The following is a 22,541-nucleotide window of genomic DNA, read 5'->3' on the forward strand; positions in this document are numbered from 1 at the left end:
CTTAATATTATTAAATTATTATAAAAATAATGTAATAATATAAATAATAATAAAAATAATAATGATGTCACATCCTCTCAACAAACCTAAAGACAAGGTAGACAACTTAGCAAAACGCGGGGTTTACCAACTCAATTGTAATGATTGTAATATTAAATATATAGGTCAAAGCGGTAGAGAAATAAAAACGAGAGTAAAAACACTTGTCTAAATCGAGCAAATTTTCGAAATTTAAGGACCATCTAAAAGAAACAAAACATAATTTTAATTCAAATTTAAATAAAGTAGTGTTACATACGGTTGAACAGAGGGAGAAAACTAAATTGGTTTGAGAAATTTTAAATTAAAAAATGTAAAATTGACCATGATGATAAATACATTAATAATATAACAGATTTTTATCTACCTCCCATTTAAAATATGTACATAAATAATATTAAACGTCCAAATAATTAAATTAATTATTTCAATTGTTATTATTTTTATAATAATTTATTAATATTAAAGTATTATTCTATTTTTTTATCTTTTATCTTTAATCACTAATTTATAATTAATTTCTTACAATATTTACTATTAATTGGGTTGTCCGGAAAATAATGCAGGATTTTGGTATTAAACAAAAAAAAAAGAAACTAGTTACTTTAAAGCAATGTTCTTTAATCAAAATAATTTCCCATACTCTCAATACATTTCTCCCAACGTGTTGGTAACTTATTAATTCCGTCTGAGTAGAATTCAGAATTTTTAGAATTGATAAAGTCAATAAATGCATTTTCCAGTTCCGTTTGATTTTTGAATATTATGTGTTGTAAGTAGTGGTCCAGGTGTCTAAAAAAATGGTAGTCAGTAGGCGAGAGGTCCGGAGAGTAGGGTGGGTGAGGCAAAGTTTCATAGCCAAGCTCCAATAATTTTTGTGACGTTACACGTGACACATGTGGTCGAGCGTTGTCATGCAACAAAATGGGCCCTTTCCGATTGACCAAAGAGGGCTTCATTACTGCCAATTTCTGATGCATGGTATTAATTTGGTTACAGTATGATTCAGCATTGATGGTTTCGCCAGGATTTAAGAAGCTGTAGTGTATTAAACCAAATGAAGCCCACCATACCGTAACCATTACCTTTTTTTGATGAGTTGGGGGCTTTGGAAAATGTATTGGAGCTTCTCCTTTGTCGAGCCACTGTCCAGAACGTCTAGTGTTATCGTAGAGAATCCACTTTTCGTCACATGTAACAATTCTGGCCAGAAATGGGTCATTTTTGTTTCGACAAAGAAGTGATGCACAAACATCAAAGCGCTGATTTTTTTGGCGATCGTTTAATGAGTGTGGAACCCAATTTTCGAGTTTTTTCACTTTTCCAATCGCCTTGAGGTGGTCAGCGACGGTCGTTTTACTGACTTTGAGTTGCTCTGCAAGTTCTCGAACAGTTGTTTTGGGGTTTTCTTCCACCACTGATCGCAGAACATCATCATTAAGAGAGGAAGGCCTTCCACGACCTTCTTCATCTTCAAGGCTGAAATCTCCCTCCCGAAATTTTTTAAACCACCTTTGCACAGTGCACTCATTAACACAACCCTCGCCCCAGACTTGGTTAATGTTTCTAGCCGTTTGGGCTCCGCTTCGGCCGAGTTTAAACTCGTAAAAGAAAATCGTACGAAATTCTCGCTTTGACATTATAAGGATGACTGAATTATTTCCAAGTAGCGGAATGCTACAGAGGTAAACAAACAATATCATTTGGAAGAGGATTAATAAGTGTTGACATTCATACAAATGAGTAATCCTGTAAACGTAAACAGAATATTTTATATAGATTTTTTTTAATGAAAACTTAAAATCCTGCATTATTTTCCGGACAACCCGATATAATAGTTATTTGTGTTATAATTCCCGCTTTTCACACGTTCAAATTGAGCGCCATTAAAAAACCAGCTCCTCATTGGAATCGCGTTGGCGGTGGTATCAGCGGGCTCACTTTTGCAATTCATGTCGAGAGACGTGGTTGTAAAAGTCCTTCAACCTGATGATGAGCTAAAGGGCTCGAAATCCGGATTGTTGCGAAACAACTTACTGTGAGTAGGAACCATCTTTTTAAAAACAATTTTTTGTTGTTTAATTCGACACTTACTCCCTGTTAGATTTTTTCACTACGCTCCTTGTTTTGTCTACAATTAAAAACATAAAGCGTCACTAGTAAAACATAAACTCTGATCAAATAAGTAGAATTATATTGTAAATGAAATCGGCGAATTTATTATTGCAAAATTAAGGCTGTGCCTTTTGCCCAGGGATACCAGGCAATGCTATGTGATGCCTGTGGCACAAAAGTTGCCGACATTTATGATTTATGATCCCCGCGGTCTGACGATGATGCAATTCGATTAGTAAAATTAATTATGCGAGAGAAAATGCCTTGAAATCTATCCTAAAAAAATGAAAATTGCCAGACTTACTATTGTTAATTAAAAAAACAAAATTAAGCCGGTTAGCAGTCTATAAGAAAGATTATACAATGGTTTGTAAATAGGCAGTCGATCAGCTGAAACGTTTGAACAAAAACTGATTCAAATAGCTTTTAACTTTAGTTCGTCAGTCTTAACATTTAATGTTCCAGAAACGGACTCTAATCCGACACGGAAGAAAAATAAATATTCTGTTCAACAGGGAATGTGCCAGTGCGGGGAGTAAGTCGAGTAAGTCGCCTTTGGAAATCAAAGAACTCTCAGAAACACCCAACGACACATCTAAAGTGGTTTACGCGAAGTTCAGCCGAAATTGGTTGTTCGCCTTTTCGATATGGACTTTAGAATTCACTTCTTATCACTTCTCCCTGCGTTCCACTTCGAAAACAAGTTTCCAAAGATTTTTAACCAGGAATATACACACCTTGACTAATGGACGTAGTTCCACTTTGGTAGTATTAACAATCGAATAATTAAAATAAAAATAAAACGTTTTCATCAGTGAAAATGTGTGGAAGTACAAATACGAGTGATAAGTAAATACATTATTTATTTACGTATTACGGTGATTAGTGACCGTTAATCAATAATTATTCAGAAATCGTGAGATTCGGTCTGGTGTGATGTAGGTTTCAGAAAAACATTTTCTTTATCGTGCCAACGTTTCTATCTTTATTGAGATCATCTTCAGGGCCTGGGATTTACAAACATTGTTTAAATTTAACTAATACATGTAGGATGTGGAAAAAAGTGAATTTATACAATGCAAAAATATTTTTTATATTCGAAGTATTTCTACTCAGAAAACAAACACTTTGAGTGAGTAGAAATACTTTGAATATAAAAAATATTATTCAATTAATTAAGGTTTTTACGAGCGGGATTCGACCCCACGATCTTCGGCTAGATACGCCGTTGCTCTACCACTCGAGCTACCGTAACCTCGATCCACTCGGACACTAACCTACCATCTCAACCCCACCTTTTGAATTTTCCCTCCTTTTTTGCCATTTTTCAAATTCAACAGGTTGAGATGGGATGTTAGGGTCCGAGTGGATCGAGGTCACGTTAGCTCAAGTGGTAGGGCAGCGCGTATCTAGCCGAAGATCGTGGGTTCGAATCCCGCTCGTGACACTGACTTTTTTATCTCAACTAAAAACCTTAATTAATTGGTCAAGCGGACCACGAAAACTAGTGAATTTAATAAGTTGAAATATATTTTTATACCAATTCGTATGAATTAAAGTAGAAAGGAAAAACGTGGGTGGGATAATTTATCTCCGATATAATAAATATTAGCTTCAATATTATAATTTTATATTAAATATCTGGGATAAGACTCAACGATCTGTTTCTTCATTAAGAGTTTGAACCTATGATTAATAACTTACAAAATTAAAATTAATATGAACATCTATTGTTGTCCATAATATAAGTAAATGTGTGTTAAGGGTGAAAATACTCAAATAAATTAAAATCATTCATTCATCATCATCAACGTTAAAACAATTTAATTCGGCTTTTCCGACACACCATGAGATATGACATAACGCACGTCCGTTATGAAGAGGGTGAGCCAGAAACAATTTACTCGAGGCAAAGAGGCGGAAACTTATCTCCTAATTAAAAAAAAAGTTCTTCCCTGGAAAAGATATTATGTAGAAAATATTGCGGCGGCGAGGGGAGGATCCCGATGATAAGTGATCCAACCAACTTTACCACCAGACCTGCAATCTTGAAAGTGGAGTGTAGGGGACCAGGCCACCTAACTGTTATTAATATCACCATATCCAATTTACTTCTTTTTAGCAGTGCCTCACATTTAGAATGTGTAACGTTCGAACTTATAACTCACAATACTTAATTGAAAAATTTCCAATGCTGCTTTAAAATATTACATTATTTAAAAATTAGGTATATTTTTATACTTAACGCCGGTTAAGTCGAGTCGAAAGTTATTAGCAGGATCATGAACGCCCATTTTCCTATTTTGAAGTTAACATGTCAGTAGGAGAGAGTGTTTTTAATGGTATAACACTTGAAGATTTGTTATTGTTGGTAAGGTTTTGTTGGATTTGTGAAGGAAAAGCGTTTTTTTTAAGATGCCAAAAGAAAGTCGAAAGGTAAGACTAATCACGTCATTAATAACTTATTTGTGAATGCAATAGTGAAGGTCGTTACTTCATGGGATAGGTGGATTACGTAAATACATATTCAGTTGATGAAGATTCCACGTATCATGAGGTATGAATGAGGTATAATAAAGTCAGAAATTAAAAAAGAAATGTATTGCTCGAATTTAATTAAAGCAACAACAAATAACAAGCTGTTCAGTTTATGCCGACCGAGTCCTACACTGCTTTCGATTCCACTTAACAGAAGTCCAACTCCATTTTTTGTTGTGGTAGATACAAGGAACTGGTGGAGGGGTTCGCCCTGAGCACCGCAGCTCTGTACTGCTTGTTGTGCTCCTTCCTGGCTCCATTTTTGAGAGCTTGCAACACGTGTGTGAATTGATCGTCCCCGGTGTACGTCCAACTAAGAACATCATTTTTGAAGGCGGTTGGAACCAAATTCGGGGTAACTGAGATCCGATCCCGCCCAGGTCTTCCATCTATGGGTGCCATTTTCCTTGAGGCCACTCCTTAGATAGAAAATTCGTCCGGAGTCCACAACCGCGGGATCTACTTGCCGAGAGATTGACGCCTTAACCGGTTACCGCGGTCCCAGTCTTTAGATCGAGCAATATTAAGTAGCCGATTCTAACAGATCTAGTCGTCATTTTTCTCAATCTAACACGTCTTAACATATTTAATAGGGTTAACACAAAAATGGCGAATACTCCTATTATATTTGCAAATGTTTCTTAGAAATTGCTTTATATTCTCGTGCAGATTTCTCTCTTTCCTCTGTGCCACGGGATATCTCTCTCTGCCGCTCTACCGGTCTCATACGGGATAATAGGATTAAGTTAATAATTGCTCCAGTTTAAGGGGTGGTGCCCCTGACTTACAAGCTGCTTTTATTTCTTAGCGTACAAGTTCGGTGCAAGGGAGGCTCGTTGTCGCGTTGGATGACAAGGCCTCGGAGACCGTCGATCCCAGGTCCTTGCTGACGAAGCAATTTCTACAACTGGGATGGCGTTGACCCCAGGTCCTTGCTTACGAAGCAGTTTATATGGCTGGGATGGCGTTGACCCCAGGTTCTGGCTGACGAAGCAGTTTATAAGGCTGGGATGGCGTTGACCCCAGGTTCTTGCTGACGAAGCAGTTTATAAGGCTGGGATGGCATTGACCCCAGGTTCTTGCTGACGAAGCAGTTTATATGGCTTGGATGGCATTGACCCCAGGTCCTTGCTTACGAAGCAGTTTATATGGCTGGGGTAGCGTTGACCCCAGGTCCTTGCTTACGAAGCAGTTTATAAGGCTGGGATGGCGTTGACCCCAGGTTCTTGCTGACGAAGCAGTTTATAAGGCTGGGATTGCATTGACCCCAGGTTCTTGCTGACGAAGCAGTTTATATGTCTGGGATGGTGTTGACCCCAGGTCCTTGCTGACGAGATTGTGCCAGCGACCTCAGCTGACGAGGCCGTCGTTTCTATGTTTAATGATGGTTTGTTGTCACAAAAAAATTTCATTACATTTCTTACCACCATATTTCTTAGGTGGTGTCCCTCTTGGGGAGGTCTTCATGGTTACTAATTTGGGGGTGGTTTTTAATAAGAAATGTACCTTTGAGAATCATTATTCATATATCATTATTCAATAGGGCATACAGAAACTTCGGTTTCAACCTCTGACTTTGTAAGTGTTCATGCAATAAAAATATTCTATTAGTCTTTGGCAGGTGTATTCTTGTATACGGCGATTTAAATTGTTCTCCTTATTACAAGACCTATTTAATGGTAAATGATTTAGAAATGATTAAAAGAAAAGCTACCAAATACCTAATGTTTAAATCTGGTCTCAACTTCACTACATATTCCACGGCCCTAGACGCATCGAATACGGACTCCTTGGTCACTCGTTGTCGTGCTGCTTTTTCACTATTCTGATAGAATATTTTAAATAAATTTATTGATGCTCCAGAAATTCTATCACAACTCAGCTTAAACTCTTATTTAGCCCTGTCAGCCTAGCCGGAGTTCGCGAGTGGCTGAACTATTTTACATTTTCTACTAATCTCTCATCCTCGAAATGTGTTTATAGAATTGCCCGTTATTTGAATTGTCATGCATTGATCCATTGTTTACAGTTAGATGGCCTTGTAATGAAAATTTTTTGAAGTTTTAAGGAATAATATAGATGTTACCCTTGAACTGCAATGAATTTTAATCTTTGATTTTCCTTATTTCTATTTCCATGTATATTTTCGACTGTTGCCATATTTTTTAATTTTTATACACTTTTTACCTAATGTATTATTATTACATTTTGACTGCTCTATTTTGGTGCTGCTTTCCGATCTAACTAATCACGATGCGATGAAATCTTTAATTACTACTTGTAACTAGCCGGTCTTTGCCTATTTAAACACGTTTCGGCATTTCACCGTCTTCAGTAGCGGCACCAAAGAGAAATATGACTATTTATATAATAAATATCATGCAAACCATTGGGACTGTTGCTACGATGATTAATGTACTGATTGATTTTCTTGAATAATTTATAAAAAGATTATATTATTATTTTTTTTTACGAGGGTTTGCAACAGCAGAGGTTATATCAACCCTCGTGGTGCCGGTGGTTTTGACAAAAAAGCCCATTTGTAAGTATATCGGGTTCGAATGCAGGACCGCTGGATTCGAACCCGGGACCTTTACCTTACGGTGATGAGTGCCGTGTCAACGCCTAAACCGTTGCGGCCACCGACGCCGTGTTTTGTTGTATTGTACGTGTGTATACAGTTTATATTTGTTATATTAGATTTTGTTCTGTCTTTTCTAGTACCAAGAAAAAAAAACTTTAATAATTAATACAGAATAAGAATAAAATCTTCATGGTTGTTATGATTTTTAAATATAATAATAAATAAGTGACTGTTACTGTTGGAGGGAGGGGCTACTACAGATAGCAAAATAGCACCAGCGAATCTCCTTACATTTTAACGTAACAAAATTAAAAACAAGCAAAATACTTGAAAAAGGAACGACTTATAATTAAAAGAAAAGATTCAAGCTTGCAAATAAAATAAATTACAGGAAGCTCAAATTTAAAAATACATCAATTGAATTTATCTCTTCAATCGGCGATCAGACGATGTCAGTCCAGGGTTGATCGATAACAGATGAAGACAGGTTCCGATGAAGAAGGTGTGGGATAGGCTACCTTCCAGCAGTTGGCAATTTAATCTCGAGAAGGTGATAGGAGGGTTCCGCAGGTGTGCTACGAATCTACGACGATCCATGATGACAACGAAAGATGATTGAAAGGCTGTTCAGGAACTGGTGATTATCCGGCTCGAAACAAAAAAAAAGTCGTTCCTTCCCAAGAAGAATCCGCGATAGAAACTCTGTTGACGATGGCGACGGTGAAAACTTATTGTGAAGTCCTGAAGAGTCGGTACAACAACAATTACTTGGGGAGGTAGGCTTATAATGCCGATCTGGTCCCCATGAAAAATTCAAAGTCGAATGGCAGTGTAGAGGCCACACGAAGTACAACAAACGTTAACCTTGAATTAAATTCACTAATTTCGTGGTCCGCTTGACCAATTAATATAATTCAATTAATTAAGGTTTTTAGTTGAGATAAAAAAGTCAATGGCACGAGCGGGATTCGAACCCACGACCTTCGGCTAGATACGCCGCTGAAAAATGGCCAAAAGGAGGGAAAATTCAAAAGGTGGGGTTGAGGTGGGAAGTTAGTGTCTGAGTGGATCGAGGTCACGATAGCTCAAGTGGTAGAGCAGCGGCGTATTTAGCCGAAGGTCGTGGGTTCGAATCCCGCTCGTGACATTGACTTTTTTATCTCAACTAAAAACCTTAATTAATTGAATGATATTGATTGGTCAAGCGGACCACGAAAACTAGTGCATTAAACGAAACCTTTTTTATTCGGGCCTTAACAGTTAAATACACTATTTTATATGTATTATATATTATACACATATGTATTTAGCAGACATAATTGACTCTTATTTTAATTAAAAATATTTTTTATCTAAGGTCTTGGTTGAGATGAAAAAGTTAGTGTCCCCTTTAATCCTTCTCGTGACCTAGCGTTTTCATCTCAACCAAGTCCTTAGATAAAAAATATAATTAATTACAATTATTATATTAGTTTAGGAAAGCTCGAACATCTAATAGTGAATTAGCTTTAATCAGTTGACAAGCCAAATTCCTCAAGAGGGGAAGTTTCAATGGTGCTGGTAAAGCACACCGAGAGAGTCCTTTGATTAATATCTCCCCACTGTTATCAGATAGATCCGTGCCTTTACAAATAACCGCCGTGATTAAAACCCGCTTTTCAATTTTTAAAATTAGGGTAATTTGAAACGGATCTAGAAATTAGGCAAAGTACTCGTCTTGTATTAAGTCTTGTACGGAATTGTACGACTCGTTTATTACATAAAACAGAAGAAAAAAGAGAGTATTCATTTATTCCGTTCATAGCCAGAATTAAATTAACGAAGGAAGATTTTTGCAATGTGTTGTACCGAAGTTATAAATTAAGAGCATTATCATGACTAAAAATGTTGAAAGAGTCAAGTTTGGAAAATTGATGTTATCTGCAAAACTTTAACTTTTTTAAAAGTTAAACTCACTATTAATACATGATTTTTCATATTGGCTTCCCTGTGTTAGGACTTCTGTCTTATTCGTCCGATTTAACAAAGTTATGTTTCAACTCTATCGTCAGCTAGGCAATTTCATCCCCCAACACGTACAAGTTATAAACTAGTTATATATCACTTATGTCTCATCCATTCTTAAATATATTCATTCCTCCACTCCTTCTTTGATTATGGGGGGATTTTCTGTATAACCTTCATCATTCTCTACTCCAAGGTAAAACGAAGGTAATAAAGGTCTGTAAGGAACTCTTATTAGACCCTCAAACATTACATCGACGGTAATGTATATACTTACCTCTGAATAATGCACTTCAATTCCTTAAGAGAAGAAATATAAATATGTCAAAAATTTAGCTAACAGCTGTTAAATAAAACGGGTACTATATTCATTCCTGTTTTATTATATATATATCCCGATATTTTATCGGGCGACTTATAATTCTCTGAGGAAAAGAATCGTCCGTGCGATACCCAAACAGGTTCACAATGTTGCTTAAGAACAACCGTCATACCTGACTGCCTATTCGGTCTGTATACGGAACCGGGAGGTACGTGCGATCGATCGATTCATCTACAAGCCGATGAAAATTGCTCGCGATTCGCGTAAGACTTGTCAATCGCATATGGCCTATCCTAAGTCGGGTAGCCATTCATTCCTCCGTCTCAAATTCAATGCTGTCTACCGATTATCAAAAGTGTGTGGTGATTAGTGACCGTTAGTCGATAATTATTAAAAAATCGTGAGATGCGGTCTGGTGTGATGTAGGTTTCAGAAAAACATTTTCTTTATCGTGCCAACGTTTCGATCTTTATTGAGATCATCTTCAGGGCTAAAAGTGTTTGTCTTCTGTATATATGTGCCATTCTTGCTTGTCGTGTTGAGAGTCAACAGAAAAATCCCCAATAAAAATTGAAATAATTATTAATTTGTAATTATTAAATAATAATTGAAGGTTTGTTTTGTAGCAATAAAAAAACAAAACAAAAAAAAAACAATTTTTTGTCGGTTTTAACGACAGACTTCACACGAATGCCCATGTTCCTGAATTGGACAATCCTTTAGTGTGTACATTTCAAACTTGAAAATAAACTGCCAATTGGATCAAAAGTGGATGAAAATGGAGTCAACTTCATCAGTGAAAAGCCTGAAATACAAGATTTAATTTTTCGTTTGTGATTCTGAAAAGAAAAGCTGTCGCTCTTGGGATGGTTCATAGGGCACTTCACCCTTGTTGTGGTTATTGGCTGTATCTGTTCAAAAGAAAAAATGTTTAAACAAAGCATACACATTGTAGTTTGCAAGATTGTTTTGTTCGATGTCAAACAATTTTAAAAGGTTGTTCAAATAAAATTACTATAAGTGCCCATTAAAATGCTGATTATTAAGCGTGTTGCAAAACAGAATGAACGAATTCATGGAAAAATTAAAAGTGGTTTCTCACAAATCCACTTCATTTACTTAAAGCTGGCTAATAGAAGATGATTATAATATAATCCATGTGTTTTGTAAAATATTATATAATAAAGATTATAAGAAATTAAAATAAACTAACAGTGGAGAAAAAACAAACGTAGATATTCATTTTATACTCTGTTGAATGTGTGGTGATTAGTGACCGTTATTCAGAATTTTTATCGTGCCAACGTTTCGATCATTATTGAGATTATCTTCAGGGCCTGGGATTTATAAACATTGTGTTGTTGGCACGATAAAGAAATGTTTTTCTGAAACCTACATCACACCAGACCGCATCTCACGATTTCTGAATAATTACTCTGTTGAATATTTATTCTAAAACGAGATAAATTAGTGAAACAGAATTTTGCAAACATGTTTATTCGAACAAATAAAAACCCAGGGGGAAGCAGATTTTCTATCGTTTTCCACAGATTAGACGTCTGCCCAGTTTGCTGAACAAATATTTTAGGGCGTTTTACATTGTCAGCTTTGCATTTCAGTTCGATTATTGTTGTCAACAATGCAAATGATTGAGGCGTGAATATTTTTATTGTGTAACTGAAGGTAATTTTTTCTGTTTTAGATTCGGTGCTAAGCTGGACCATCTGCAAACGCTGGACAGGCTACTCAAGAAGGATTACGACCGACGGGCCACCCCGACCAACCATCTGAGTAAGTTATAAATATAAGAAATTTTTTAATTCCTCAAAAGATCACAAAAGATAAATCCATCGTATTGTTTAAAATTCGATCGTAATGCTTGTACGTTTATCAATGAAAATAAAAAAATTCGAATCGTAATTAAGAACATAAAATCGTAATAAAACAACAATTTAGGTCTAAAAGTCTGTGATATTACCCACCGGTTTATCAATTACGATCATCAAAGCTCATATTTGCACACTTACTAATATAATAATATATATATTAAGGATAAATCACACAAATTAAACTTTGAATTTACATGCAGCAAAACGTTTTCTAAACGTTATAAGTGGTGATTAGGCATGTTTCTGTTTTCATTGGAGAAATTTGAACAGGATCGGGTCAAATAGATCATCCGAGCAAAGACGAAACAGGAATGTTTAGAAACTGATCATAAATTAACATTTTTACCAAACGATCTTCGTAACTTTATTGAATTTTTAGTAATATAAAGTTACTAAAAAATTCTTTCTTCCCGCCTATCAAAAATACACTGACTGTACACTAGCTACTACTATAGAGATAAAATTAATTGTAAAACACATGAAAAATAAAAAAAGCTCCTGTACTATTTTATTATAGTATTAATTTATTTCACTATACTAATCGATCGCATCCCTATTCTTAAAACTCATAAAAATTACACACTTCCTGGTAACTGTTGCCCAATTTATATGCTTAGTACGCTCACAAAAATTGCTGAGGTAGTAGTACTGCGAAGAGTTAGGCACGTTTGAAAATTATATTATTATGCCTTGGTAATTTGGCCTCAGGCCCATGCATTCTACTACCATGCTGCTGGCCAAAGAGGAGAATATGATTCTTCATAATGCTAATGCAAATAAGCATGTAAGGATGGCACTTATTGACGTGGATAAAGCGTTTGGCTATTTTGGTTCAGAGATCTCATATTTAAACTCATGCCATATCAGTTCAAGCAATTAGTCAATCAATTAACTAGCAATTACTTAACCAAGATGAAATTCTTTGTACAGGTTGGTGGCATAAGGTCGTCTTTAAGAAGTATAAGTTCTGGGTCCCTCAATAGTCTGTGCTTGGTCCAACCTTATTTAAATAATCTTTACAAGCTAAAAAACTACGGCTGATGACACGGCCTTTATGTGAGCCTCATATAGGTTGATACTATCACCTGAGAACCACAAGAAGGACCCTAGGCAAATCTTGGGGACTAAAACCGAAAATGGCCTATTGGCCATATACGGCAGTAATAAGACCCAGAATAACCTTTGAATCACTAATCTGGTGGAACAAAGCTCAACAAAAAGTAGCTACCAAAACATTAAAGACTCCTATGTATCACAGGAGCAATGAGAACAACCCCTACAAATGCATTAGAAACTTTGCTAAACCTACCTCCCCTGGAGATATTCATACAAGGAGAGGCTAGGAAAAGCTCACATAGGCTCCAGAAACAATTAAATTGGAAAGAACTAAACAATTCGGGCATACAACCATAACCAAAACATTATTAGAAATGGGGACTAATTGTATCATCCCGGAAACAATCTTCACAACTTCCTATAAAGTCTCAATGGCCTATAAAGGAGAGGAAGAACACAGGAAAGCATCAGATACAATGATATGGTACACAGATGGCTCCAAAACCGGACCAGGCGTTTTCTGCACAAGCCCAAAACATGAACAATCAAACTCATTAGGGAAGTACATTTCGGTCTTTCAATCAGAAATACATGCCATCAATGCTTGTTTACGAGGTTGTTCAGTTATCGACCAACTTTGATTATAATCTGGTTTGGGATGTTATTGGGATCACATACCCAATACCATCCCAAACCAGATTATAATCAATGCTTGTGCCCTGGAAAATCTTAAAAGAGGTTACTCTGACAAAAAAATCCTCATAAGATCAGATAGCCAAGCAGCCATTAAAGCATTAGCATGTAAAAGAATTACATCAAAATTAGTCAGTGAATGCAACCAAAAACTCCAAAACCTGGGGAAACGCAACAACCTGGTGATATCTTGGGTGCCAGGGCACAGGGGAATTTTGGGTAACGAGAAAGCAGACAGACTGGCCAGAGGAGGATATGCCTATTCTTGGGATAACAAGAACAAATATAGAATCCTCCATCGCAGAATGGATCATTTGGTGCTAGACATAGTAAACTTATGATGAAACAACCCTCACCGAGAATGGCAAAAACACTGCTGCAATTGGAGAGGGAGTGAGGGACTACTAACCGGTCACTGGCAACTGAGAAAACATATACACAACATGGGTATATATAGCGATGATCCCATTTGCAGATTATGTAATGAGGAGGGGGAAACAGCCACTCATATCATCTTCAAATGCGAAGCAACAGCTCAATGGAGATTTAACCTAACGTACGGAAAAACCTTAGGGAATCAAATTGCAGCAATAACAATCAATGACCTGATACTTCTAAGAAGAAGGATTGAGTCTATTGACTGAACTAAGGAACTAGGAAGGTACAATAAGCAAGAAGGCTGCAGTGCCTGGGGAGAACAAACCCCGCTTCCTGGTAACTTTTCTACCATACCATACCATACCATCACCTGAGAATCATAGTAATTATAGATAGGTGTTTTCAGTATTTTGAAAAAAGGAAAATCAGACCAAATAGTAGCAACTGAGACAGTACCGTTTGGAATTTTGATCTTTTACGATTGATAATTATGATTTAGACTGTTTTCTTGCATTTTACAGTAATTAACTGTTTTATTTTATATTTATGTTTCTTTCTGTCTTCTTAACACCATAATCCATCCAAACGTGAATGATGAACGAATTCCGTGATATAAAACAAAATACATCACATATGGGCGTCAGGCATGCCGTACAGGAGATCTTTTTTTTGTTTTTTCAGAAAACACTGTTGACAAGCAGCTGAAATAATTTATAATCTTCTCTGTACTAAGAAAGCTCATAAAAACTTGTGATATTCTGCCCAATATATCGCACGGATACAATGGAAGAACAGATGTTTCATTAATATTTCATCACGACTGGGGAGGCTTATCCCGTATAAAATATTTCATAAACCGAGATTTACCTTCTTTAAGCGTGACAAAAAAAGAAAAAAGTAGAGAACTGGCAGCGGACAAATATCTTCAGGGAATGATAACTCAATAATGTAAGAAAAACACTGGAGGGCGTGAGGCTAACTGTACATTTAACAAAAATATAACAAAATTGTAACAAAAATGTATATAATGTTTATACTGAAGTACATTGAGAGTGGTATGTTGGTTCGGATCCTCCTCTCTTAGTAAACACCTTTTCTGGCGAAAGTATTTGTAATTAAAGAACAGAATAAACAGATGTTTCAGACTTCGCTAGAGGAAAAGTGAATTCTTTCACGGAAATTATCATTGTGACGAAATTAATTGAACACAAAAATATTCGCGTATTTCTCGACAACTTCATTAGGCAATTATTAGACTTTTAAGATCATAATAAATAGCTTTATGGGCAAATATTAATTGACAATTTATGACAACATTTAGTAAATTACTTTACAGAATCTTATAAGTTTAGATAATAAGTGAACCCTAAATGGTAGGTATGAAATAAAGTAGAATTACGATTTTATTCTAGATATCTTATATGTACATATTAATAGCAGAATAGGCAACAAAAAACCGTAATGTATTTCAATATTAGTTTTTAAAAACCTCAAACGGCCATTTTGGAAAGACGTGCTTTACAAAAAAGTTTCAAACTTACCTCTGCCTGTAGTGGTTTGATGAACAAATAAAATTGATGTTTGGTGTTTATTTCCTTACTGAAGATAGTGCAGTGCCGAAACGCTTTTGAAAGGCTAGGCAAACCAAAATGATAGGTAAAAATCAAATTTCACGTTATAAAATAATTCAATAATTAAACAAAACCGAATGTTTAATTAAATATTTATTAAAACTAAATAAATCTTATGACTTTCCTGTCCCAGTTAGATATTTTCTTGCTGAAGTAAGTTCTGCTAACTTACAACACGTTGATAGGTTTATTTTGAAGTCACATTATATCCAATTTCATTTCTTCCTTTATAAATTCTTGTTCTATTACTTTAGCTCAACTTTAACTGGCCTTCAGGAATATTAGGTTAACCTGAAGATAATTTTATATAATAATTAACTTAAAACATAAATTTTATGATTATATATTTTTCTACCACTGACTGGTCTAAACCCGGCCGTTTTTGTCTTGGATTTGATGATGATACCACTCCTTTTTTTTTTAAACGATAAAGTAAGCATATCTTAACTTTATACCTTAGTGCATGATATTTGCAGGGTGTAAGCAGGTTGAGGCAAAACGTCCTTCCAATACTGTAAAATTCTTTTTGTGTCAAAAGCAAATTTTTTATTGAACTAAATTATGATTTTGTTAACATAATTAAAAAACAAAACTCATTTCTTGTAAAGATGTCTTTAGAGGTCTATAAAACATCATTTCACATTTCGAATTTTAATGTCAATTAATCGACATGCGACATTTACCAATTAAACATCGACACGCTGTTTGGATTTCCTTCAACCAGAAAATAATTTTAGATGGATATTTATCGAGTTTATTTTTGTTGCAGAATCGTATCTGCAAGTTAGAAAGCAATACATTGCTGAAATTTTCAAATATTGTGTTCAAATGTTGTGAACCATTAGCGTCTCTATTTATTATTAAAAAGGTGAGGTCACCAGTTACGAACTTGGCCGTTATTATTGGCAGTTTCATCCCACGAACCTTGCCATCAAAATTAATTTGCCGGTTTCGTTACGAGGTCCATAACTTTATCCGTTAATAGATTTAAAACGCGGAAACTCTTGAAACTGCTGGTAAACTTTTAATAAACGCTATAAGTTGTTTATGCAAATTAAATAGTGCGCAGTGCAAGATTTATTGCACATTTAGAAGTAAGATTGTTCTTGATTATGTTTTTTAAACTAAACGAACGAGATGATTCATGGACAAATTAATTACTGATTTAAATTAACAGAAAAAGTTAGTACTTTTAGTCGTTTGCAAAGATCAATACGAAATAATAATAATAATAATAAATATTTATTTTGCCATAAAGAAAAAATAAAAAGCACATAATTATAAAAGTAAATTTTATTCTTCCATTACAACCTGCTTTCCTTAACTATACATTCTTGTGCAGGTTAGCAGGCGTTGTAAAATTAACATTGTCTTTTTCATTATAATAAAACAAGTTCATTTTGGACTTCATTTATTTGTATCTACAACTGTACATGTATTATATACAACCAGCAGATTGGGTAATTTGTGTTTGTGGCATTACGGGCGTTATAGAGAAAGCTACCGATTGGCGGCCGCTCTGGATTAATGAAATGATATTAATCTTTTAAGAGGTTTCTTATCCATATTCTTTGCAGACATTTACGTGATAATTGTGGGGAATGGAGTAATCGTATTTGTGAGTTGGTGTGATTTTGTAATTTACTATGAAAACGTCTGTAATATGTTTTGATGGATGAAAAAACTGTTGGGATTTGAAGATCTCTGTGAAGTGTATTATTGTTTACGTAAAAAGGGGCAGAAACAATTAGTCTTAAAATTTTGGATTGAAAACTTTGTAATCTTTGAATATTGGAATACTTGGCCGATCCATATACTTGGCACCCATACATCCAAATTGGTTTGAGTAGGTATGTGTATGTCGAAAGTTTTGATTTTAATGGTAATTTTGATTGTCTGTTGAGTAGGTAATAAAGAATTTTAAATCGTTTGTTCAGTGTCTGTTTTTTTAATCGTGTGTGTGGATTCCAAGTTAGTCTTCTATCAAATGTAAGTCCTAAATAGTTAACTTTGTCGGATTGTGGAATAGGTTCATTGTATAAGTATATGCTAGGGCAAGTCTCACGACGGAGTGTAAAGGTGATATGTTGTGACTTTGAGGGATTAAACTTTATTTTCCAAAGATTGCTCCATTTCTCAATTGCTGATATGTGGTTTTGTAACATGAGTGAAGCTTGTGTAGAAGAGAGATGGCTTGTTAATATGGCGGTGTCATCTGCGTATGTGGCGGTAAGTGTATTTTCATTTGTGGGCATATCAGAAGTAAAAATTGTGTACAACAGCGGAGCGAGTATTGACCCTTGTGGCACACCCGCAAGCACTTCTTCCATCCCAGAAGTCTCCGTACCCTGGTTTACTGCGAAAAATCTCTCTTTAAGTTAAGATTGTATAATCCGATAATAGGCCTGGGGTAATAATTTTAATTTGTATAATAATCACTCATGCCATACTTGTCGAAGGCCTGAGAAACATCTAAAAATACTCCAGTCGCGTGTAGTTTCTGCTCGAGACACGAAGTAATGAAATCTGGAAGTTGATGAGTGGTGGCCAAATAGGTCTGGTAAGATCTTGTTCGAAGTAGCAATAGAGATAATTCTTTTGAAAATTAATTTTTCTAATAATTTAGAAGGAACGGTAACAAACTAATAGGACGAAAAGATGATGGGGAGCTTAAATTTTTATGGGGCTTTGGGATCATTTTAATGTAAGAAAGTTTCCATTGTATGGGAAAGTGTGTAGTTCACAAAATTGCGTTAAATAAAGAATTCAGAAAGACGACTGCTTTTTTGGGAAGTTCTTGAAGAACTTCAGCAATAAAACAAGTAAAAAATAATATTTACTTAGAAATAAATCCGAGAAATTTAATTTCTTGAGTCAAAAAATGTATACATTTTTTGTAACTGACTAACGTGCTGAAATTATTGATATTAATTACTTTTTCATAAATATATTTTACTCTTTTATATGAAAAATTGTAGTATTGAGTTGTATTTATTTTTGGTAAATCATGGCCAAAATTTAATCTTGTATGGTATAACTTTTAAAATTTATGAAATAATTTATATTGAAACATGAACATTTTAAAAATGAGGTTTTAAATTTAAAACCTTAAATTCCTTGTATAGTACTTCTGGGTTGTATCTTCGTGGTTTATTTACTATTATTTTTATCAGACACTTTTAAGTGACTTTTAAGGAACAAAATATATTCTTACTAGTGCCTCCCCACACCATAATTCAATAACATAATATGGATCTAAGGCGGAAAAAATGATTTTAGAGTAGACATTTATAAATTGGTAAAAAAAGTTTTCTGATTCTCTTTACCAATGTTTCGATCTGAACGGTAAACTATGTAGGCCCAGTAATACCTCAAGTATTTTACTGCAGATACAAAAGGACGAGGTTTTTAGGAATAATTAAAACGTTCCTTCACGGATGTAAAATAATTTTATATTTGTGCAAATATGTTATTTTTATTAATGAAAAGATAGTTTTTCTAATTTAAAAACAGTGATGATTAAATAAGACAATGTTTTAAAAATAAAACTTCTTTATTAACAGAGTTAGCAATCTAAATTTTTTGCCGAATAAATAATACTAATGTCACGGTAATTAAAGATTTTCCCAGAAATGTTCATTTTGAATAAACCGTTAATGTAAATTAGGAAAAAGATAGGGCCTGACAATGTACCTTGTGGTACCCCACATTTATTTGATAATTATTCACTATGTGTCGTGTTTAGTGACCGTTAGCCAATGATTATTCGGAGGTCGCAAGATGCGGTCTGGTGTGACGTAGGTTTTAGAAAAACATTTTTTTTTATCGTGCCAACGTTTCGATCTTTATTGAGATCATCTTCAGGGACTGCGATTTATAAAAATTGTTTAAATTTTACAAATACATGTAGGATGTGAAAAAAATGAATTTATACAATGCTAGAAAGTTTTACATTCAATCGAAGTATTTGCACTAACTCAAAGTGTTTGTTTTTCGTGTAGATGTGTCATTCTTGTGTGCCGTGTGGAGAGTGTGAGTGAGCTATTTCTTTTTATGTATATATACGTTGGATTTTGAACGGGTGGGGAAGGAAGTCGGTCGCAGTAAGACACTTTTAAATGAGGAGTCGGCTTCTTTGAGGCGAAAGGAGCCGAAAATGGGAAAAAAAGTGGGTAATGTTTCGGCCTGATTATCCTTTCAAGATTATATAGACGGGGATAATTAAGGAAAGAAAAGACAAATTGTTGAAGAATTAGAGTATGTAGAAATGTTTGATGTATGGAATGTGATGATTGTTTTATATGTTATATTATATGTTTTGTGTGATGTGATGATGATATTTGTACGTAATCGATATTGTTATCATTAATCAAATTCTATTCCCATATAAAAATGTCTTTCTAGCCCGACTTCTTTCCCCATCCCTTCAAAATTCAACGTATATATACATAAAACACCAATATCTTAGTGGCCCTCTCAACACGACACATAAGAATGACAAATTACGCGGAAAACAAACAATTTAAGAGAGTGCAAATACTTTGATTGAATCTAAAATTTTCTAGCATTGCTTCTTTTTTTTATCTAAAATTTTCTAGCATGGTATAAATTCATTGTTTTTTAAATCTAAAATTTTCTAGCATTGTATAATTCATTTTTTCACATCCTACATGTATTTGTAAAATTTAAACCATGTTTATAAATCCCAGGCCCTGAAGATGATCTCAATAAAGATCGAAACGTAGGCATGAAAAAGAAATTGTTTTTCTAAAACCTATTTCACACCAGACCTCGCACCTCACGTTCTTCAAATAATCATTTTTCACTATCGATAACGAAATCGATCTTTAAAGAAATACAAGAAATAGTTTACAATAGTTTTGTTAGGATTTGTGGTTCGCAATACGCAACAGTTTAGAAACAGTTAAAAAAATAAAATAAATTATTTGCTGATGCTAATTACAAGGTATGCGTTTGTTAAAATGTATCAACCGGCTTGTATAAAGAAAAATATTACCAGCTGGTATAATAAAAAGAGGAATGTTGTCTTAATATAATTGCTAGGTATTTCCTTTCCCCTTAAAGATAATTATACTGTTATTTATGTGCAGGCTCTAGGTCTCGCAGTATGGAATTTCAAGATTATTATATCCTAAGGGGTGAACAAGAAGCTAGTTTGGCAATCGAGATTGTATTTATAAATAAAAAAGGCTCGTTTGGAGTAAACGAGTTTTCTCAAGTTTTTCGTTAGTAGGCCCCTTTCACCTTTGCCGTTGTTGCCATAATTAATCGAATCTCGAATTGGAGATTAGCTTTCGCAATTCGGAGAGTACTAACCGCGAGTTGAACCGGAGTTAAAGTGCCGAACGAAGCGTTCGTAGGCAGTTACAGCGGTTGTTATCCGTGCGGCGGTGTACTTCGTTTGCATCTCACAGGGTGATTTAATCTTTCCTTAATGAAGTGCAAATCTCGGAGGACTCCGGCCGCCGTTTATCAGGGGTCGTATTTCATTGGAAAAGCTGCAACTCGAAGCGAATCTAAATTCTCCAAAATGTGCCACAATTTTATCATCCTCTTGGCCAAACCTCAAAATCTAATAAAATTTTAATACATTCGGAAAAGATCCCGATTAAAATTATTAATAGCGGAAAACGAAAACAACAGAGGCTTGCTCACATGAGAACAATGGAATGATTAAGAACCTTATCTATAATGTATCTAGTCTTGATACAAGAGAACCGCGTGCCATGAGGGAGACAACTCACAAAAGAAGATAAACTATGGCAATCTGACTAATCTGCACAGGAAAATGGGAACAGGCGGATCATGAAAGTGATTCATTTACAGCGAAATGATATAATTGTATTAAACTGAGACTCGGTTAGGTTAGTAGAAGTTTAGTAGAAGTTCGACGGAAAGTCAATTAGAGTAAATACAATGTAAGGATTTAACTATCGAATTTTATTTTAATTAAAAGACAATTACTGATATACAAGGTGTACTTTGAACAGGCCTCAAAACTTCGGGGGTTATTCTCTGCATGCCAGATTGGTCTAAAAAATCCCTATTGTCGATAGTCTGGTTCTCCTCAATTTATTGTATTCGAGATTTCACTTCAACCCTTCACAACTTTTTTCAGTAAAGCCCCCGTATGTCGTAATATGAGCTGTTATTTTGAAAGTGGTACATTCGCTGCAGTTCGATTTTTTTGAACGAAGTAAACAAAAAACTTTGGCTATAAAATGTAATCGCAAAAACTTTTTTTTTTGTAGAGACCGTTAATCGACATTTATTCAGATAGCGTGAGATGCGGTCGGGTGTGATGTAGGTTTCAGAAAAACAATTTCTTTATTGTGCCAACGTTCCGATCTTTTATTGAGATCATCTTCAGGGCTCAAAGTGTTTGTCTTCTGGTTTTTTTTTTTTTTGTGCATTGCGCTTTGCAAAATAATTAAATTCACTATTTTTCGTGGTCCTCTTGACCAATTAATATCATTCAATTAAGTAATTGAATGATATTAATTGGCCAAGTGGACTACGAAAAATAGTGAATTTAATGAATTAAAATGAAGAATACTTAACTAAAGCTCTCCGTGGCCATTTCATTTGTCGCCGAGAATCAAATATACACATTTGAAAAATGGTAAAAAGGAGGGAAAATTCAAAAGGTGGGGATGAGATGGGAAGTTGGTGTCCGAGTGGATCGAGGTCACGATGGCTCAAGTGGTAGAGCAGCGGCGTATCTAGCCGAATGTCGTGGGTTCGAATCCCGCTCGTGACACTGACTTTTTTATCTCAACTAAAAACCTTAATTAATTGTAATATATTAATTGGTCAAGCGGACCACGAAATTAGTGAATTTAATGATTTAAAATGAAGTATACTTCACTAAAGCTCTCCGTGGCCATTTCATTTGTCGTCGAGAATCCAATCCGATTACACGACATTTGAAAAATGGCAAAAAGGAGGGAAAATTCAAAAGGTGCGGTTGAGATGGGAAGTTGGTGTCCGACTGGATCGAGGTCACGATAGCTCAAGTGGTAGAGCAGCGGCGTATCAAGCAGAAGATCGTGGGTTCGAATCCCGCTCGTGCCATTGACTTTTTTATCTCAACTAAAAACCTTAATTAATTGTAATAAAATTAATACACCAAAAATAATATTTTTTAATATGTAAATAACGATTTATGCTCTTTCAATTAAATTCATTTTATACTTAAAATTTTTATTAATATTTTAATTTATACAGTATAAATAAATAAATTCAACCACTCTTATATTTGGTCCCTCCTG

The 22,541-nt window shown here is 34.9% G+C and overlaps 1 protein-coding gene across 1 annotated transcript in view; it reads left to right on the plus strand.

The window, feature by feature from the left end:
* Positions 1 to 22,541, plus strand: part of LOC106668297 (glycine receptor subunit beta-type 4-like) — a 484,524-nt gene that overhangs the window by 82,627 nt on the left and 379,356 nt on the right. Inside the window, exon 2 of the mRNA XM_024225359.1 lies at positions 11,305 to 11,393. Coding sequence (XP_024081127.1) covers positions 11,305 to 11,393 — 89 coding nt within the window. The remainder of the gene's footprint in view (positions 1 to 11,304; positions 11,394 to 22,541) is intronic.

Source organism: Cimex lectularius, unplaced genomic scaffold (genome assembly GCF_000648675.2).
Source record: "Cimex lectularius strain Harlan isolate CLEC.00 unplaced genomic scaffold, Clec_2.1 scaffold11, whole genome shotgun sequence".
In the NCBI taxonomy this organism is placed as follows: domain Eukaryota; kingdom Metazoa; phylum Arthropoda; class Insecta; order Hemiptera; family Cimicidae; genus Cimex; species Cimex lectularius.